General features: G+C 39.7%; 2 protein-coding genes across 16 annotated transcripts in view; both read left to right on the top strand.

Annotated features, from left to right (window-relative positions):
- Positions 1-18,651, top strand: part of LOC129454094 (uncharacterized) — a 476,448-nt gene that overhangs the window by 276,129 nt on the left and 181,668 nt on the right. The window lies entirely within an intron of this gene.
- LOC129450917 (uncharacterized) lies at positions 11,123-16,337 on the top strand. Its single transcript, XM_073865370.1, has 9 exons — positions 11,123-12,146; positions 12,958-13,158; positions 13,246-13,317; positions 13,481-14,182; positions 14,269-14,455; positions 14,795-14,915; positions 15,079-15,307; positions 15,551-15,703; positions 15,916-16,337. Exons 1-6 carry the CDS (start codon positions 11,865-11,867, stop codon positions 14,866-14,868), a joined length of 1,518 nt encoding a protein of 505 aa, XP_073721471.1. The 5' UTR covers positions 11,123-11,864; the 3' UTR covers positions 14,869-14,915; positions 15,079-15,307; positions 15,551-15,703; positions 15,916-16,337.

Genomic DNA, 18,651 nt, shown 5'->3' with positions numbered 1-18,651 from the left:
CATATAAACATAAACATCTAGAGAAGTACTTTCAACTCATTGAAACGCAGTGGTTTCTCGAGACCCAATGCTCGGCACATTTTGTATGATTCTCTCATCTGACACAATCAGTTCAGTTCATACAAATCTCTACTGATGATTAAAGTAGATTTGTTTAAAATAGAAGACTTTTGTATATGTGCAGAGCAATGGGCCTCCAGGAATAACTTTGAGAACCACTGATCTAGGGGACAGTTAACGTAACACCCGTTGTTCTAGATGCAAATATTTCCGGAATGATGAGCCAAAAATCCTCACAGACACTTGAGAACATAAGACAAACAGGCCCATCAGTTTAGTTGTAATCGCACACCATTACACTGGACTCGTACATGGTTAATGCTGGCTGGCTGTTGGTCTCATGTTTTCTAAGATATGTAATTATCCTAATAGACCCTTATAAGAATCTGAAAGCAGATGTTAAGAGCAAAATAACAAGTAGGTCAGACAAATATTTATGTGTTGTATACGTATGCTATAGTCATCGTTCTTTGTTCTTAGGTTATAGCGCCACCTCGTGGACAATCTCTGAAATGTTTTGCATGTGACCTCGGCCTAGGTCTATACATATGTGTACCAAATTTCGTGTTGATATCTCATTCCTATCATAAATGATGGCCATTTAAGTATTTGTGGCACCGCCTCTTCGTACTTTTGTCCGTGGTATTGCGACGACGAGTGCAAAGTTCAACTTTTTTTTGATAATTATTGATATTCAGTGTCTAAGGAATATTCCAGCACTGGATTGGTTCAGATCGGTCAAAAAACCTAGGACTAGTTCGCAAAAGTAGGTTTATAAGAAAATTATGAATATCTAACAAACGATTCGACTGAGACAAATGCTTCTTGAGGGAAAGTTGTTCATTATAAGTACCTCTATTAAATGATATGAAGATCTTGTTGATATCTGAAACACTGCATAATACACAATCACTTAAACACTGAAAAAACGTGATAGCGCCTCCTGGAGGCCGAATTTTATCTTACTCTGCATAGACCTTCATGGCCAAGAGACAAACAGGCCCAACGCGTTTCGTTTTGATCGGCCTCCGTTAACCCTGTCTAATAGCTGCTTTTTCTTGATTGGCCGATGGCGGCCATGTTTTTTGAGCTACGCGAAATTCCTTTTAGACATAGATAGTACCCTAGACCAGGAGCACCGGTGCCAAAGGTCAAGTTGATCGGTCGCATATTTCTATAGTTACAGACCTTCAAAGTTGAGGTGGTGTTATAGCAACAATTTTTTGCACATGAGCCCAGAATAGTCCCCTGTATGTGTGTACCTAATTTGGTGTCGATACCTCTTTCCAATCCCAAGTTATAGTCATTTAAGTCCAAGAGGCTCCTCCCATTGGGGGCGTTTGGGCGTGGGTTTACGATGGTGAGTCGAAAGTTCAATTTTTTTTTTATATCTTTTTATATTCACACTCCAAGGAATATTACAGCACTGGAACGGTTCCGATCGGACAAAAAACCTAGGACTAGTTTGTTTTTATTTTTTTCGACAAAATCGAAAATAGCGAAAAAAATTCATGACGGAAATGAAATCGGAGATATACGTTTTGTTCGTCTTGACGCAAGGATTCCAGTGATATAAGACACTTGACATTTGGACAAGATTTGTGGGAGTTATGATCATCAACGCGTTTGTTATCGCTATAGTGCCACCTATAGGCCAATCGGGTTGATACTCTATCAACCTCTCCCCAAATTGGGTCCTACCATTTGGCCAAGTCTCAAGTCTCTAGGCCTTACGGTTTGGTCTGCACGATCCGTTCTACGGCAGAAGAAAAATAATAACTAGAAATATAGCTGCAAGCAGCGATTGCCGGGGTTCAAGCGATTTGGGACATTAAGACCTTTAAGGGCATGCCTGTGTAGATTTGCTGCATTGTACAAAATAAATGATGAGGAATAAGCTACCAGACACACGTGTTCAAAGTTATCAGCAAAAAAGTAGCTATCATTCAGTGAAATGTCTCCCTCTCTTCTCACGGAACATTGACAAACAGAACAATGAAGGAAATGTTTGTGGTGCTTGCAGTGGCAAAACTTGGGTCACAAAATGTTAAAATCGTGTTAATGAGTCAAAAGAGCCGAACCCCATATCTCTGCGATGTTCTGATACAGAGATACAGCTCTTGATAAATGGTTGCTAGGGTATTCTCATTGGTTGCTAGGAAGTGAATTGCAATTCACCAATTATTATACTTAAAGCCATGAAAGGCATAATCCATGATGACTCATGATTTTAGATGTAAGGTTGCAGTATTTTTAAGTGAAAATAACAAATAACCACTAGGTGGCGCTATGACAAACTCGTGCATGCAACCTCAGGTCATGACTGTGTTACATTTAGCTAGTATCACGGCTATTCACTTTAGTATAGTGAAGAACCAGTTGTATGAACATTGGGCTTACTCGATGTCAAAGGTTTTGTTCAATTATGAGGCCAACTAGTGGTGCAGGCATACAATTTTTTTTTATTGCCTCAGACTCTGCTCAGACATCAGCGTATCAAATTTGGTAAAAAAATGTAATTTCGTTGCAGAGTTATAACCATTTATGTGTAAAAAACACAAAATTTGGAGGTAATTTTTCGTTTTTTGCAATTTTCGGCCATTTCTGATGGAAATTTTAACATAACGCCAATAGAGTTTTTTGTTCAGAAGGTAAAGTTAATTTCTTCCTATGGTCTTTTCGAGTCGATTGGAATAACCCTCGCGGAGTTATTCGCGCGTGTTTTTTAAGTGCTATTTTGCTGCGCAGGGCTAACCGTAAGGCGAAACCTGGCATGTTTGGTATCGTTGGACTCGGCAACAATTCAAAACTCTTAGGAAAAAAGTCCCATGAAAATACGTCAAACTCAGCCTAAGTTATAAGCATTTAAATGATTCGTCTGACCACTAGGTGGCGCTGTGACGAGACGAGGCACGCAACCTCATGCCATGACTCTCATCACAAGTACGAAGTATCGTGTTGATACTTAATTTCTGTCCCCAGTTATAGCCAATAAAGTCCAAGTGGCTGCGCACACTTCAGACGTTTGGGCGTGACATGTCGACCGTGAGTCGAAAGTTCAACTTTTTTTCAATAATTATTGATATTCGAACTCCAAGGAACATTTTAGCACTGGAACGATTCCGATCGAGCGAAAAACCTAGGACTAGTTCGTTTTTATTTTTTTCGACAAAATCGAAAATAGCGGAAAATTTTTAATGACGGAAATGAAATCGGAGATATACATTTTGTTCGTCTTGACGCAAGGAATCCAGGGATATAAGATACTTGACATTTGGACAAGAATTCTGGAAGTTATGAGCTTCAACGCGTTTGCCATCGCTTTAGCGCCCCCCATAGGCCGATTGGGGTGACACTCTGTGAACTTCGCGCACGAATGAGACCTACCATTTGGCCAAGTCTCAAGTCTCTAGGCATTACGGTTTGGTCTGCACTATCCGTTTTACGGCAGAAGAAAAATAATAAAAATAATAATAATAATAATAAATATAGCTGCAAGCAGCGATACCGGGGTCAAGCCAAACATGGCAAAAAATGATTCATACGTGATGACTGTCATGATTTCACATCTAAGTTTGCAATATTTTTATGAAAAAATAGCAATTTTTTGTATCTTGAGACCACTAGGTGGGGCGGAGCCGAAACAATAGATGGTGCCTCAGGTCATGACTGTGATGACACATACTCAATTTAGTGTAAATACGATAAAGCAATACAGAGATATAGCCTTAAATGACTTGACCACTAGGGGGCACTAACCAAACAATAAATTGTGACTCAGGTCTTGATTGTGATGACACCCACCAAATTTGGTGTAAATACAATAAAGAGATGCAGAGATATAGCCTTAAATGACTTGACCACTAGGGGGCACTGACCAAAAAATAAATTGTGATTCAGGTCTTGATTGTGATGACACCCACCAAATTTGGTGTAAATACAATAAAGAGATGCAGAGATATAGCTTCAAATCTCTTGACCACTAGGGGGCACCGAAAAGTTTACAAGTCCTCCCAGAACATGTTGCTGATGAACCATACCAAGTTTCATAACAATACGCAATTGCGTTTCTGAAATACTTGAACTTAAAGAAAAAATTCAAAATGGCCGACACACAAAATGGCCGACCAAAAACCATTTGGTATCGTTTGACTCGGCATGCCTCAAGAAATCTAACAAGACCAGTCTCATAATTTTACATTCAAGTTTGCAGTAGTTATAAACAAAAATAGACATTTTTTATATCTTGTGACCAGTAGGGGGCAGTGTGACGAAATGGTGCATGCACCCTCAGGTCATCACTATTATGACATATACCAAGTCTCATATTAATACCTAAAAGTTTTGCGAAGATACAGGCTCAAACACATATTGGCGTGCTCGCCCTCGCATTCTTTGATGCGTTATACGACAACGGATAGGTCTACCGAAAAGCTTTTGATAACTTTTTGTCTAGAATGTCTCTAGACGATGCTTACCAAAAATCAAGCCAATCACACGAGCGCTCTAGGAGGAGTTCGAAAAAGTAGGTGTTCAATATAATTCAAAATGGCCGACAGGAAGTAGGTTTGACTCAGACATATTTGGTACAGTCGGACTCAGCATGAGCCCAGGAATCAATAAAGTGAATTCTTATGTCATAGTGGCAATTTAATCAAATGAAATAAAGATTTTAAACAATTTATTTACATATCCTGACCACTAGGTGGCGCTGTCTTAAAGATTTATAGGTGCGCTCAGAACATGTCACTGATGAACCATGCCAAATTTCGTAGCGATACGCCATTCTCTTTGTGAAATACTGAACTTAATGAAAAAATTCAAAATGGCCGACACCCAAAATGGCCGACCGAAAACCGTTTGGTATCGTTTGACTCGGCATGCCTCAAGGAATCTAACAAGACCACCTTCATGATTTTAGACTCAAGTTTGAAGTAGTTATAAGCAAAAATAGGCATTTTTCGAATCTCGTGACCACTAGGTGGCGCTGTGACGAAACGTTGCAGGCACCCTCAGGTCATGACTGTAATGACATATACCAAGTTTCGTGTCGATACATTAAAGTTTTGCGAAGATACGGCCTCACGTCCGTTTTTGCGTGCTCGCCGCCTTGTATGTTGTTACTGTATACGAGAACGCATTGATCTATCAAAAAGCTTTTGATAACTTTTTGTCTGGGGTGTCTCTAGATGCTATATACCAAAGGACATGCAAATCGGACGAACGCTCTAGGAGGAGTTCGAAAAAGTAGGTTTTACGGAAAATTCAAAATGGCGGAAAGATTTGCATGACACAAATGGCATCAATGTGTGCATTTGAATCATCATGAGCAAAGGATTCAGAGGAAACAAGAATCTAGTTTCTAGGACTCACGGGTCAGAAGTTATGAGCATGAACATAAGTGGATTTTTGGACTGTTGGTGGCGCTAGAGGGTTTGAGTCAGACACACCAATGTTGCTATAGTAACTTCTGAGACTGTCCTCTACATGTATGCCAAATTTCATAACTTTCCTACGTACGGTTCTATGGGCTGCCATTGACTTCAATGGCGGAAGAGAAAACATAATAATAATAAGAAAACTAACAATAACAATAGGGTTCTACGCCCCTTCGGGGCTTGACCCCTAATAATAATAATAATAATAATAAGAAAACTAACAATAACAATAGGGTTCTACGCCCCTTCGGGGCTTGACCCCTAAATATAGCTGCAAGCAGCAATGCCGGGGTCAAGCCGAAAAGGGCACAAAAGGATGTAAAATTGAGATTGGATAAGCAGATTGAAGAACCTAGGTAAACCTAATAAATTTAGATGAAAAAACAAAAAAGTTATCAACAAAAATAATCTAAGTTCTTGTCTACTGCAATCGTCCTTCTGTTATTAACAATCATGGAACATTAGAGCACTGAAGGACATGTGAGTGATGTTTGCAGTGGCAAAACATGGGTCACATCATGTTACAACAAGTTTAATTAGTCAAAAGAGACCATCCCCGTGTCTCTACGATGTTCTGATGCAGAGATATAGCTTTTGCAAAAACGGTTGATAAGGTACTCTCAATGGTTGCTATGGAGTGAATTGGCAACCACCAGTGATTATAGTCAAAGCCATGAAAGGAATAATTCATGATGACTCATGGTTTTAGATGTGTTGTTGCCGTAGTTTTAGGCAAAAATACCATATTCTATCTCAAAACCAGTAGGTGGCGCAATGAAAAAATTGTGCATGCAACATCAGGTCATGATTGTGTTACGTCTAGCTAGTTTTATGACTATACACTTTAGTTTAGTTAAGAAACAGTTGTATGACCATAAGGCTGGCTTGTTATCAAAGGTTTTGTTCAATTATGAGGCCATCTAGTGGTGCAAGCATACAATTTTTTTTTGTGTAGCCTCAGAATGTGCTCATGCATCAGCGTATCAAATCTGGTGAAAAAATATGTTTTCGTCATGAAGTTACAACAATTTTTGTGTAAAAAACACAAAATTTGAAGGTAATTTTTCGTTTTTTGCAATTTTCGGCCATTTCTGATGAAAATTTTAATATAACGCCAATAGAACTTTTTGTTCAGAAGGTAAAGTTAGTTTCTTCCTATGGTGTTTTCGAGTCGATCGGAAAAACGCTCGTGGAGATATTCACGCGTGTTTTTTAAGCGCTATTTTGCTACGCAGGGTTAACCGTAAGGCGAAATCTGGCCTGTTTGGTATCGTTGGACTCGGCAACGATTCAGAACTCCAAAGAAACAAGTCCCATGAAAATACGTCAATCGCAGCCAAAGTTATAGGTGTATAAAACATTCGTCTGGCCACTAGGTGGCGCTGCGACGAAACTGTGCATGCACCCTCAGTTCCTGACTGGCATCACAAGTACCAAGTGTTGTGTCAATAGGCTTAAGTTTGGCGAAGATACAGACAAAAACCTGTTTTTTTGCACTCTACGTAAAATTTGTTGATGCGCCATACGACAAAGGATTGGTTTATCAAAATTCTTTTAATAACTTTTTGCCTTAAGTGTCTATAGATGCTGCATACTGATTTTCGTGGCAATCGGGCAAAAGGTCTAGGACGAGTTCGCAAAAGTAGGTTTTACGAATAATTCAAAATGGCAGAAAATTTTCATGACGGAAAATGACGTCATAGGGTCCAATCGAATCGTCTTGAGCCAAGGAATCAGAGGAAGCAAGAATTTTGTTTCTTGGGCTTACGGATCAGAAGTTATAAGCAAAAACATAAGTGCAACTTTGGACTGTTGGTGGCGCTAGCGGGTTAGACATAGAGACTCCAAATTTGCTATGGGGACACATTGGACTGTCCTTTATCAGTGTGCCAAATTTCATAACTTTCCTACGTACGGTTCTATGGGCTGCCATAGACCGCAATGGCGGAAGAAGAAGAAGAAGAAATATAGCTGCAAGCAGCGATACCGGGGTCAAGCCAAACATGGCAAAAAATTATTCATACGTGATGACTGTCATGATTTAAGATCTAAGTTTGCATTAGTTTTAGGAAAAAAATATCATTTTTTTGTATCTTGAGACCACTAGGTGGCACTGTGCTGAAACAATAGATGGTGCCTCAGGTCATGACTGTGATGACACATACCAAATTTAGTGTAAATACGATAAAGCTATACGGAGATATAGCCTTAAATGACTTGACCACTAGGGGGCACTGACCAAAACAATAGATTGTGACTCAGGTCTTGATTGAGATGACACCCACCAAATTTGGTGTAAATACGATAAAGAGATGCAGAGATATAGCCTCAAATCGTTTTGACCACTAGGGGGCACCAAAAAGTTTACAAGTGCTTTCAGAACATGTTGCTGATGAACCATACCAAGTTTCATAACAATACGCAGTTGCGTTTATGAAATACTTGACTTAAAGAAAAAATCAAAATGGCCGACACCCAAAATGGCCGACCAAAACCATTTGGTATCATTTGACTCGACATGCTTCAGGAAATATAACAAAACCACTCTCATAATTTTACACACATGCGTGCAGTAGTTATAAGCAAAAATAGTCAATTTTCATATCTCGTGACCACTAGGGGGCGCTGTGACGAAACGGTGCATGCACCCTTACATCATCACTGTTATGACATATACCAAGTCTCATATCAATACGCAAAAGTTTTGCGAAGATACAGGCTCAAACACATTTTGGCGTGCTCGCCCTCGCATTCTTTGATGCGTTATACGACAACGGATAGGTCTACCGAAAAGCTTTTGATAACTTTTTGTCTGGAGTGTCTCTAGATGATGCCTACCAAAAATCAAGCCAATCAAACGCGCGCTCTAGGAGGAGTTCGAAAAAGTAGGTGTTCAATATAATTCGAAATGGCCGACAGGAAGTAGGTTTGACTCAGACATATTTGGTACAGTCGGACTCAGCACGAGCCAAGGAATCAATAGAGTGAAGTCTCATGTCAGTGTGGCAATATAATCAAATGAAATAAAGATTTTAAACAATTAATTTACATATCCTGACCACTAGGTGGCGCCGTCCTAAAGATTTATAGGTGCGCTCAGAACATGTCACTGATGAACCATGCCAAATTTCGTAGCGATACGCCATTCTGTTTGTGAAATACTGAACTTAATGAGAAAATTCAAAATGGCCGACACCCAAAATGGCCGACCGAAAACCGTTTGGTATCGTTTGACTCGGCATGCCTCAAGGAATCTAACAAGACCACCTTCATGATTTTAGACTCAAGTTTGAAGTAGTTATAAGCGAAAATAGGCATTTTTCGAATCTCGTGACCACTAGGTGGCGCTGTGACGAAACGTTGCAAGCAACCTCAGGTCATGACTGTAATGACATATACCAACTTTCGTGTCGATACACCAAAGTGTTGCGAAGATACGGCCTCACGTCCGTTTTGGCGTGCTCGCCGCCGTATATGTTGTCACGGTATACAAGAACGCATTGGTCTATCAAAAAGCTTTTGATAACTTTTTGTCAGGGGTGTCTATAGATGCTAGATACCAAAGGACATGCAAATCGGACAAACGCTCTAGGAGGAGTTCGAAAAAGTAGGTTTTACGGAAAATTCAAAATGGCGGAAAGATGTGCATAACACAAATGACATCAATGTGTGCATTTGAATCATCATGAGCCAAGGATTCAGAGGAAACAAGAATTTAGTTTCTAGGACTCATGGGTCAGAAGTTATGAGCATGAACATAAGTGGATTTTTGGACTGTTGGTGGCGCTAGAGGGTTTGAGTCAGACACACCAAAGTTGCTATAGTAACTTCTGAGACTGTCCTCTACATGTGTGCCAAATTTCATAACTTTCCTATGTACGGTTCTATGGGCTGCCATTGACTTTCGGCGGAAGAACGAGGAAGAAAAATAATAATAATAATAATAAGAAAACTAACAATAACAATAGGGTTCTACGCCCCTTCGGGGCTTGACCCCTAATAACTAATAATAATAAGAAAACTAACAAATACAATAGGGGTCTTCGCCCCTTCGGGGCTTGACCCCTAAATATAGCTGCAAGCAGCGATTACCGGGGTTCAAGCGATCTGGGACCTTAAAGGGGTCATAGCGTGAAAATCTGACTTTTCCATGTTTAAGTGCTATAATTGGGTCCCCAGTCCTACTATCAACCTAGAAAATGTGAAACAGATCAACCCAGTAACTTTGTTTGGGGAAACCATTCTCTGTAAGCATGTAAAAAATTACGTCGTTCAACTTTTGCCTGTTTTGTGAGGTAGGTAGCAAAGCGAATTACAATAATACTTCCCCCTTTATCTGCGCTATCCAACCACAGCACTGCCATTTAGTGCGAGAGAAAGAAGGAAAAAAATAATTGACAGCACAATTGAGTTTCAATTACAACAAACCACCATTATTGTGATCAATTTGCATTTCATCCGCTCATTTGCATTTTAAAGGAAACACCCAAAACGGCATACTTTTGCTCAGGTCTACAAAGTGTCAATTTTAACATGCTATAATAAATGATCTGTGGAATATTTTGAGGTAACACTTCACATTCACACTCACTTAAAAAAATCTCATAATATGACCCCTTTAGGACCTTTAAGGGCATGCCTGTGTAGATTTGCTGCATTGTTATCAAATCTACTTAGAATCTGGAATACTAACATGTTACCAATTAGGTACATTTTCTGCCGAGAATATGATGTGGTGCATGCCATGGCAAGATTTGCCACACAAAATGTTTCAAAAATTGTTAGCATGAGACAAAACAGCCCACCGCAATTTCTCTACGATGCTCTGATATAGAGATTTAGGTCTCACATGGCTAATCTATAACACAGCAATGATGAAGAATAAGCTAAAACACATACATGCATTTACACACAGAAGCAGAAATGGCAGGGTTAGGAAATAAAACTTTGAAATAAATGACCAATCTCCATATGCTTGGTGTCCTTCAAGAGTTCAAGAGTTATCCTATGTTCGAATGTCACATGACTGTTAAAACGTTTACCGTCAGAATGATTGACGAAATGTTATTTTAACATAATAATACTGACTTCATAAAGTTAAATCATGCATCCATTGATGAAACCTGTGAACACAATTTTATTGAGTATACATTTTAAAGGGGTCATATCGTGAAAATGTTAGCATTGCCACTTTGTAGGTTTGAGCAAAAATGTGTCGTTTTGGGTGTGTCTTTTAAAATGCAAATGAGCTGATGAAGTGCAAACACTGATCACAATGATGGTGGTTTGATGCAATTCAAACTCAATTGTGCTGTCAATTATTTTTTCTCTCTTTCTTTCTCTCTGCACAAATGGCAGTGCTGTGGTTGGATAGTGCACATTAAGTGGGCGGTATTAATCTAATAAGATATCCTTATGACATCATAAGGAAAGCCAAATTTCAATGACCTATTTTTGCTCACACCTACAAAGTGGCAATGCTAACATTTTCACGATATAACCCCTTTAAATAATAAATAATAATTTTAGCCAGCAGATGGCAGAAGATGACCTTCTGCCATCTGCTGGCTAAAATTATTTTTTTCATTTTACAATTAATTTAACATAAAATTAGTATAGGGCTTATTCGCAAACACCAGAAGTCGCTAGCCGCGGCCATCTTGTTGACATGACATCTGTCCTGCCCCGAGCCGCACGTAGATTTGAGTCGAGGGGAGCAGTAGCCTAATGCCTTAATCTCGTCTGTATTAAGAGAAGATGAGCTTGATTATTGTGGAACAATATCAAATAGACCCAATAGCCTTAAAGGAATAGTCTACTCATTTTCAATATTAAAATATGTTATTACCTTAACTAAGTACTGTTGATACATCCCTCTATCATCTGTGTGCGTGCACGTAAGCGTTGGAGCGCGCCGCGACACTCTGTTAGCATTTAGCTTAGCCCCATTCATTCAATGGTACCAAAAAGATATAAAGTTAGAAGTGACCAAACACATCAACGTTTTTCCTATTTAAGACGAGTAGTTATACGAGGAAGTTTGGTGGCACGAAATAAAACGTAGCGCTTTTCTAAGGAGATTTAAACGGGTAACTATATTGTATGGCGTAATAGCACTGTCGGAGTACTTCGAACCGGCGGAGCAAGTTATGTCACGCCTGAAACATCCGCTCCCCTTATCACCCTTCTATAATTTACCATCCAGTACGGCAGGTGGCGATAATGATCCTCATGAGTTATTCGCCATTTAACGAGAAGAAGATGAATCCGCTCCCCCTCTCCCTGCACACCTGCACCAGTAGTAGTATTTAGTTTGAGGAGAGTTGACGGAGTTTCAGATTATAGGAAGATAGTTTGTGAACAATAATGGTTGTTACGTGCATCGTAAAGGGTTGTGATAATAAGCCGAATGTACATAGTGACGTTATGTTTCATAGATTTCCAACTTCCCCCAATCGGCGAAAAGCATGGTTATCTGCTTTAAACATGGATACAACGACACCGTGGCGGATTTTGAAGAAGTGTCGTGTTTGCTCCGATCATTTCATACCGGATGACTATTCCGACACAGGATTTCGCATAAAGGATACTGCCTATCCGACAATACTTCAATCACGAACACAACAAAGTGGATCATCACCGAACACTGTAAGTATCCTTTTGCATTGTATTTGGTTGTCCTTGAAGTGGCAGTAACCTTTACTAATCAAACTTTAGTGTAGTTCAAACCGGTAGTGTGCTTCAGAGACAGGCAATAAGGAGTTTTTGACTGTTTGATGCGCATGAGCACTGAGCTCAGAAATAAAAATGAAGTATAAGCCTAATTTTTCATTGTCAACCAACGAAGTTGCTAAAAGGTTAGCAACGATGCTTTTGGGAGACGCATCCCTGATTCTCTGTATCATGAGACTCCAAAGTTATGTGTACCATAATAATAATACCTAGACTAATGGCAGTGGGAGGTGTATTTTTGTCTCCAGTTGTTAGAATCTAAATATTATTTCCCCACACCCCACATTTATATATTTGATATATTTTCATATATCCATGTATATTCTTTATTGTTACCCTTGTTTGATCAATGAAGCAATGATAAACTTTCATTAGTCTTAGCTTGCATATGCCAAGACTGGAAAGGTATTATGAAATATCCTTTTAGCCCTTCTGCAGAGCGTTTGTAGTTAGGTCATAGAACATGTCCTTAGATAACTCAAAGTGTCATTTCCCTAGAACTAAAATGTGCACCCATATAACTGTATAGAAATAAATACCAGTGTGCAGAGTTATTGATCACGTGATTATTTTCCCTGACGGATTTACTCAATGTGCTGATCACAAGATATGTTCCAGATTCTGAATAATGTATAGAAAAATGTGTTTTATAAATTATGGTAGTTTTTTCATAATAATTTTATTGAGATTGTAACTTCTGTCATAATTGTGTCAATTATTTTTACAGGCAGAGTTGAGTGACGTGCATGAAGATATGCCAGAACAAGAAGAAATCTTTTTTGCTGGTGTACCTCATTCAACCCCCCAGAAGCACAGAGCTGAAGCGTCTACTGCGTCATTCCAAGTGCCCTTGTCTGTACAGCTAACCAGTCCTTCACGTTCAAGTAAACCAGCGGTTGCACTGGCTCCCACATGGACAAAGCAATCGGTAAGCTAATGAATCTTCATGTTTTATACATTTTTACTGTATGATGACAATATGACCTAGATTTTTTGTGATCTGTTTCATGTCTAGTACCCACGTTCATGTGTATCTTCATCCACAATCATGTCCAGGTGTACTTCAAGAAAAACTATTGTATTTGAGGTGAGTGGCCAACTTCTGTGTTTGCTATCGATTATCCATAATGTAATTTATGGAAACCATTAAACTTTATTTACTATCAAGTCAGGTAATTATTTACTCAGAATTTTCTTGTATGTGTCACTTGTATGCTGAACCAATGCACATTTTTATTTGTCTAAAACAGGAAACACACCACATTGAAGCTACTGGCATGGATACAAGTGCAACATCAGTGTTTGATGTTAGCATGACCTCGGAGCCTGCTGTTGATCCCACAGACACCAGTTTTGTGCCATTTTCAAGCCCCTCCACCACCACCACAGGAAGTTCCTCAAGCCTCTCTGGACAACCCAGTGGATGGAAGGAGAGGAGGTGGATTGTTAATGAGTCCAAACTCATGGAACTCTTTCAGAAATGTACAACCTGTGGTGCTCCGATGTGTGACCTAAACCAGACAATTTCACATTTCGGCAGTAGAATAAATATAAATTGGCAATGTAGCAATGGTCATATAGGACAATGGGAATCATGTCCCAATATACGTGGAATGGGGGAAAATAATCTTCTCACAGCAGCTGCCACTCTCTTTACTGGATCAACATACACAGACATAGCTGACTGGGCTGGACTTTTAAACCTGCAGTTGCCCAAGCATGCAAATTTCCACAACTTACAAGCAAGCTATCTGTTCCCAGTGATTGAGGAAGCATACACACAACAGGAGAACATAATCAAAGCAAAATTAATTTGCCAAACTGAAGACGGTGAAGGAGTGCAGCTATGTGGAGATGGCAGAAGTGACAGCCCCGGATACTCCAGCAAATACAACACGTATTCTTTCATGGACGAATCCAATAAACAGATTGTGGCGTTTGAGCTGATGCAGGTAAATTGTTAATTATTTCCACAAGTCTATGGTCAATTCTCGAACATGTTTTTAGATGTCATTGTCCATACATTTGTGCTCTCTAGGTTTCCCAGGCCTCCAGTTCTGTCGCAATGGAACCATTGGCCTTCAAGAAAGGCCTGGAGAAGATCCTGGATGAGGGCATCGATGTAAAAGTGGTCACCACAGACAGGCATCCATCCATAAGAAAAATAATGAGAGAAGAATATCCACAAATCATTCATCAATTTGATCCGTGGCATGTCGCCAAAGGTTAGTCTACTGTTAGTCTAAGCTGTAGAGCAAGAGAACAACCACAAATATTTTATCTTCGTTATTGCTTGTTACCAGTTGTTCACACAGGACTTTGTAGGGGTCTGTAGAATGTGTGCTGTGCATTTCCTCTGCTTTTACAAAAATTTCATGTACATGTTTCTAGAACTAAATATACCTAAATTGTAACTGATGAAATTGAAATTAATGCAAAAGAAAAAGACATGCAAAAGAAACTAAAAAACAAGTATGTATGTAATAAATATAGCTCAAATGTTGCGTCACCGTAGTCTATGCAATGAATGGGATTACCACTTATAATTTTCTATCATTTTTCAGGATTAAAAAAAAATTGGTTGCAGCATCCAACAGAAAGGAGAACAAGGATCTTACTCCTTGGGTCAGGAGTGTAAGTAACCACATGTGGTGGAGCTGTTGCACCTCCAAAGGAGATCCAAAGGTACCCAAGCATACTGAATCAACTCATAAAAATGTTATTCTTTGTTATTACGTTCATCAAATGCTATATGCAGGTTTAAATGCACAGCAAATTTTTGGTCTTCAACATGGAAGACAACTGTATTGTATTACAGATGGTTGAAAGTGTGCCTCTTTGTTGTCAGGAGCTGCTCAGACGATGGATGTCTCTCCAACACCACGTCACTGGGGTCCATCGCTGGGAAGAAAACGGAACGGAATACAGATGTTTCCATAATGACTTGTCAGCAGAGGAACAAAGAACGAAGAGGTGGCTAAAAGGGAATTCCCCTGCCTTCAAAGCTCTTCAAGCAATGATTATGGACAAGCGTCTTCTAAAAGACCTACAACAGATGACACTGTTCAAACACACCGGTATGTGTATCACATAAGTTGGACATGTTTAATAGTAATATGGTTCAAGTCATGTCTGTCTCAGTGAAAATGGGTTCTGGGAAAGTATTTTGCCATAGGTATGGTATTGGGGGGGGGGGTATAACACCAGACTTGACCAATATTACTATGCATCCCATTCATGACACGGTGCTTTCAATAAACGCACAACTTATCATGCTCGTTTTTACATTGAAAATAATTTTCTTTTCATTTATTTTTCAGGACAAATTGAGGTGTTCCACAATGCCCTTTTGAAGTACTGTCCAAAGCGACTTCATTTTCAATACCCTTCAATGAAGGCACGCACTATGCTAGCCATTATGGATCACAATGAGAATCACTCCACAAAGCGGGAACAGGCAACAACAGCAGCTGGTGGGTACTAAAGGAATCCAAATTACTATAATTGCACTGTTTTCACCTCTTGATGTGGCATCTATACATGAACGTGATCTTCACATAAGTGATGGTACAAATATGACTGACTACTATTAAAATAGTCATAACATGTGTAATTTCTTCAAAAATATAAAATGATAAATTTACAATAATTACAGCCCATTTGTTCATACCATTTTTGATTTCAGGCCAAAAAAGACACAATGTTGTCTTTCAAAAGCAGTCGAAGCAGTGGATTGCTAAACCAATCTATGTAAAGACGACTCAAAAATTCAGAGATGACCTCATAGACAGAGTGATCCAAAGAAGACTTGACCCCACCGTCAGAGTCAGAGATTCATCAGCCCATATCAAAGTACCTCGCCTAGCTGCCAACATTGCATTGCTACCAAAGCCCAGCAAAGAGGAGGTCATACAATCACACACATCAAGATTCAAAGGTCCATCGGCGACATTGTAACCCTAGTTTACAGCTGACATGAAAGGTAACCTGTGCCATTGAAAAACCACAGGAGGGGACTTATACTGACATAGTAAGTGTAGAAGGCACATTATTACGTTATTGTACTATTATTAAGGACATTTTTTTTGGTTTTTATATTGTGTTTTTTTTTTTTTACATTTTTCCATCGATAGAATAAGTACATACATTTATTTATGAAAACATGATACATAGGCATATCTCGATGGTTTCAGATAGCACTTACTCCGAGGATAGCTTGCCATCTGGTCCACTCGGCGTGGGACGTTTCTTCCAATTGACTTTGTCACGTTGAAAGAAAAAGTTGACTACTGCTGGGTGAATCATTGCTGCAAAGGCGTCGCTTGCCGCGACACAGGCGATGTGTCCAGGGTCCTCTGGATATACATTGACCCCCACCATTGATGGCCACACCTGGTCCCATTCTAAACAGCACAGGCTCTCAATTTCAGTCGGCATCTGTCCGCAACAGTCACACTTGCACCACCAATTGCTGTTTGCCCGTATTCTTTCGCCGGCTCCGGTCTGTTCTGGTTCAGATCTTTCTTCCCTCTCACGGTCCATAGCAGCTAGTTCCTCCTCTGTGTACTCGGGTTCAAACAGATATGGCTCTGGGTCTGCTACAAAGCAGTCGTCATCGTCTATAAGGTCAGTCATTGCAAATGATCTCTTGCTGTTTGCTACTATCAAGCACAGGTGGAAGTAAAAGTCACGTTTGTTCTATAGACAAAAATGAGAGGGGGAGCGGATTCATCTTCTTCTCGTTAAATGGCGAATAACTCATGAGGATCATTATCGCCACCTGCCGTACTGGATGGTAAATTATAGAAGGGTGATAAGGGGAGCGGATGTTTCAGGCGTGACATAACTTGCTCCGCCGGTTCGAAGTACTCCGACAGTGCTATTACGCCCTACGGGCTTGAACCCCTAATAATAAAAATCCATACAAATACAATAGGGTTTCAGCCCTACGGGCTTGAACCCCTAATTAAAGCTGCAAGCAGCATTTACCGGGTTTCGAGCATTAAAGCACGTCAAAGACGTCAGACATCGCCGACCAGGCTGATCCAGCATCCACAAAAACAAAAGAGGTGGTAAGAAACGGTTCACACAGACTATGTATGCTTATAAGACAAACATGTCACGTCCCTAAATTGTGAAGTCATTCGCAGCTACCAGCCACACACGTTCAAAGTTGTAAGCAAAAAAGGTGTTATCATTCAGTGAAATGTCTCCCTCTCTTCTCACGGAACATTGACAAACAGAACACTGAAGGAAATGTTTGTGATGCTTGCAGTGGCAAAACTTGGGTCACAAAATGTTAAAATAGTGTTAATGAGTCAAAAGAGCCGAACCACATGACTCTACAATGTTCTGATACAGAGATACAGCTCTTGTTAAATGGTTGCTAGGGTATTCTCATTGGTTGCTAGGGAGTGAATTGCAATCCACCAATGATTATACTCAAAGCCATGAAAGACATAATCCATGATGACTCATGATTTTAGATGTACGGTTGCAGAATTTTTAAGTGAAAAAAACAAATAACCACTAGGTGGCGCTATGACAGACTCGTGCATGCAACCTCAGGTCATGACTGTGTTACATCTAGCTAGTATCACGGCTATTCACTTTAGTTTAGTACAGTTGTCAACAGTCAACAGTTGTATGACCATTGGGCTTACTCAATGTCAAAGGTTTTGTTCAATTATGAGGCCAACTAGTGGTGCAGGCATACCATTTTTTTTGTATTGCCTCAGACTCTGCTCAGACGTCAGCATATCAAATTTGGTGAAAAAATGTCATTTCGTTGCAGAGTTATAAGCATTTATATCTAAAAAACACAAAAAATGAATGTAATTTTTCGTTTTTTGCAATTTTCGGCCATTTCTGATGGAAATTTTAACATAACACCAATAGAACTTTTTGTTCAGAAGGTAAAGTTAATTTCTTCCTATGGTTGTTTCGAGTCGATCAGAATAACCCTCGCGGAGTTATTCGCGCATGTTTTTTAAGCGCTATTTTGCTGCGCAGGGCTAACCGTAAGGCGAAACCTGGCATGTTTGGTATCGTTGGACTCGGCAACAATTCAAAACTCTTAGTAAAAAAGTCCCATGAAAATACGTCAAACTTAGCCTAAGTTATAAGCATTTAAATGATTCGTCTGACCACTAGGTGGCGCTGTGACGAAACGAGGCACGCAACCTCAGGCCATGACTCTCATCACAAATACCAAGTGTCGTGTTGATACTTCATTTCTGTCCCCAGTTATAGCCAATAAAGTCCAAGTGGCTGCGCACACTTCAGACGTTTGGGCGTGGCATGTCGACCGTGAGTCGAAAGTTCAACTTTTTTTTAATAATTATTGATATTCGAACTCCAAGGAACATTTTAGCACTGGAACGATTCCGATCGAGCGAAAAACCTAGGACTAGTTCGTTTT

The sequence above is a fragment of the Misgurnus anguillicaudatus genome, unplaced genomic scaffold (assembly GCF_027580225.2).
Source record: "Misgurnus anguillicaudatus unplaced genomic scaffold, ASM2758022v2 HiC_scaffold_31, whole genome shotgun sequence".
Classification (NCBI taxonomy): Eukaryota; Metazoa; Chordata; class Actinopteri; order Cypriniformes; family Cobitidae; genus Misgurnus; species Misgurnus anguillicaudatus.
This window is presented reverse-complemented; position numbering and strand designations above follow the sequence as displayed.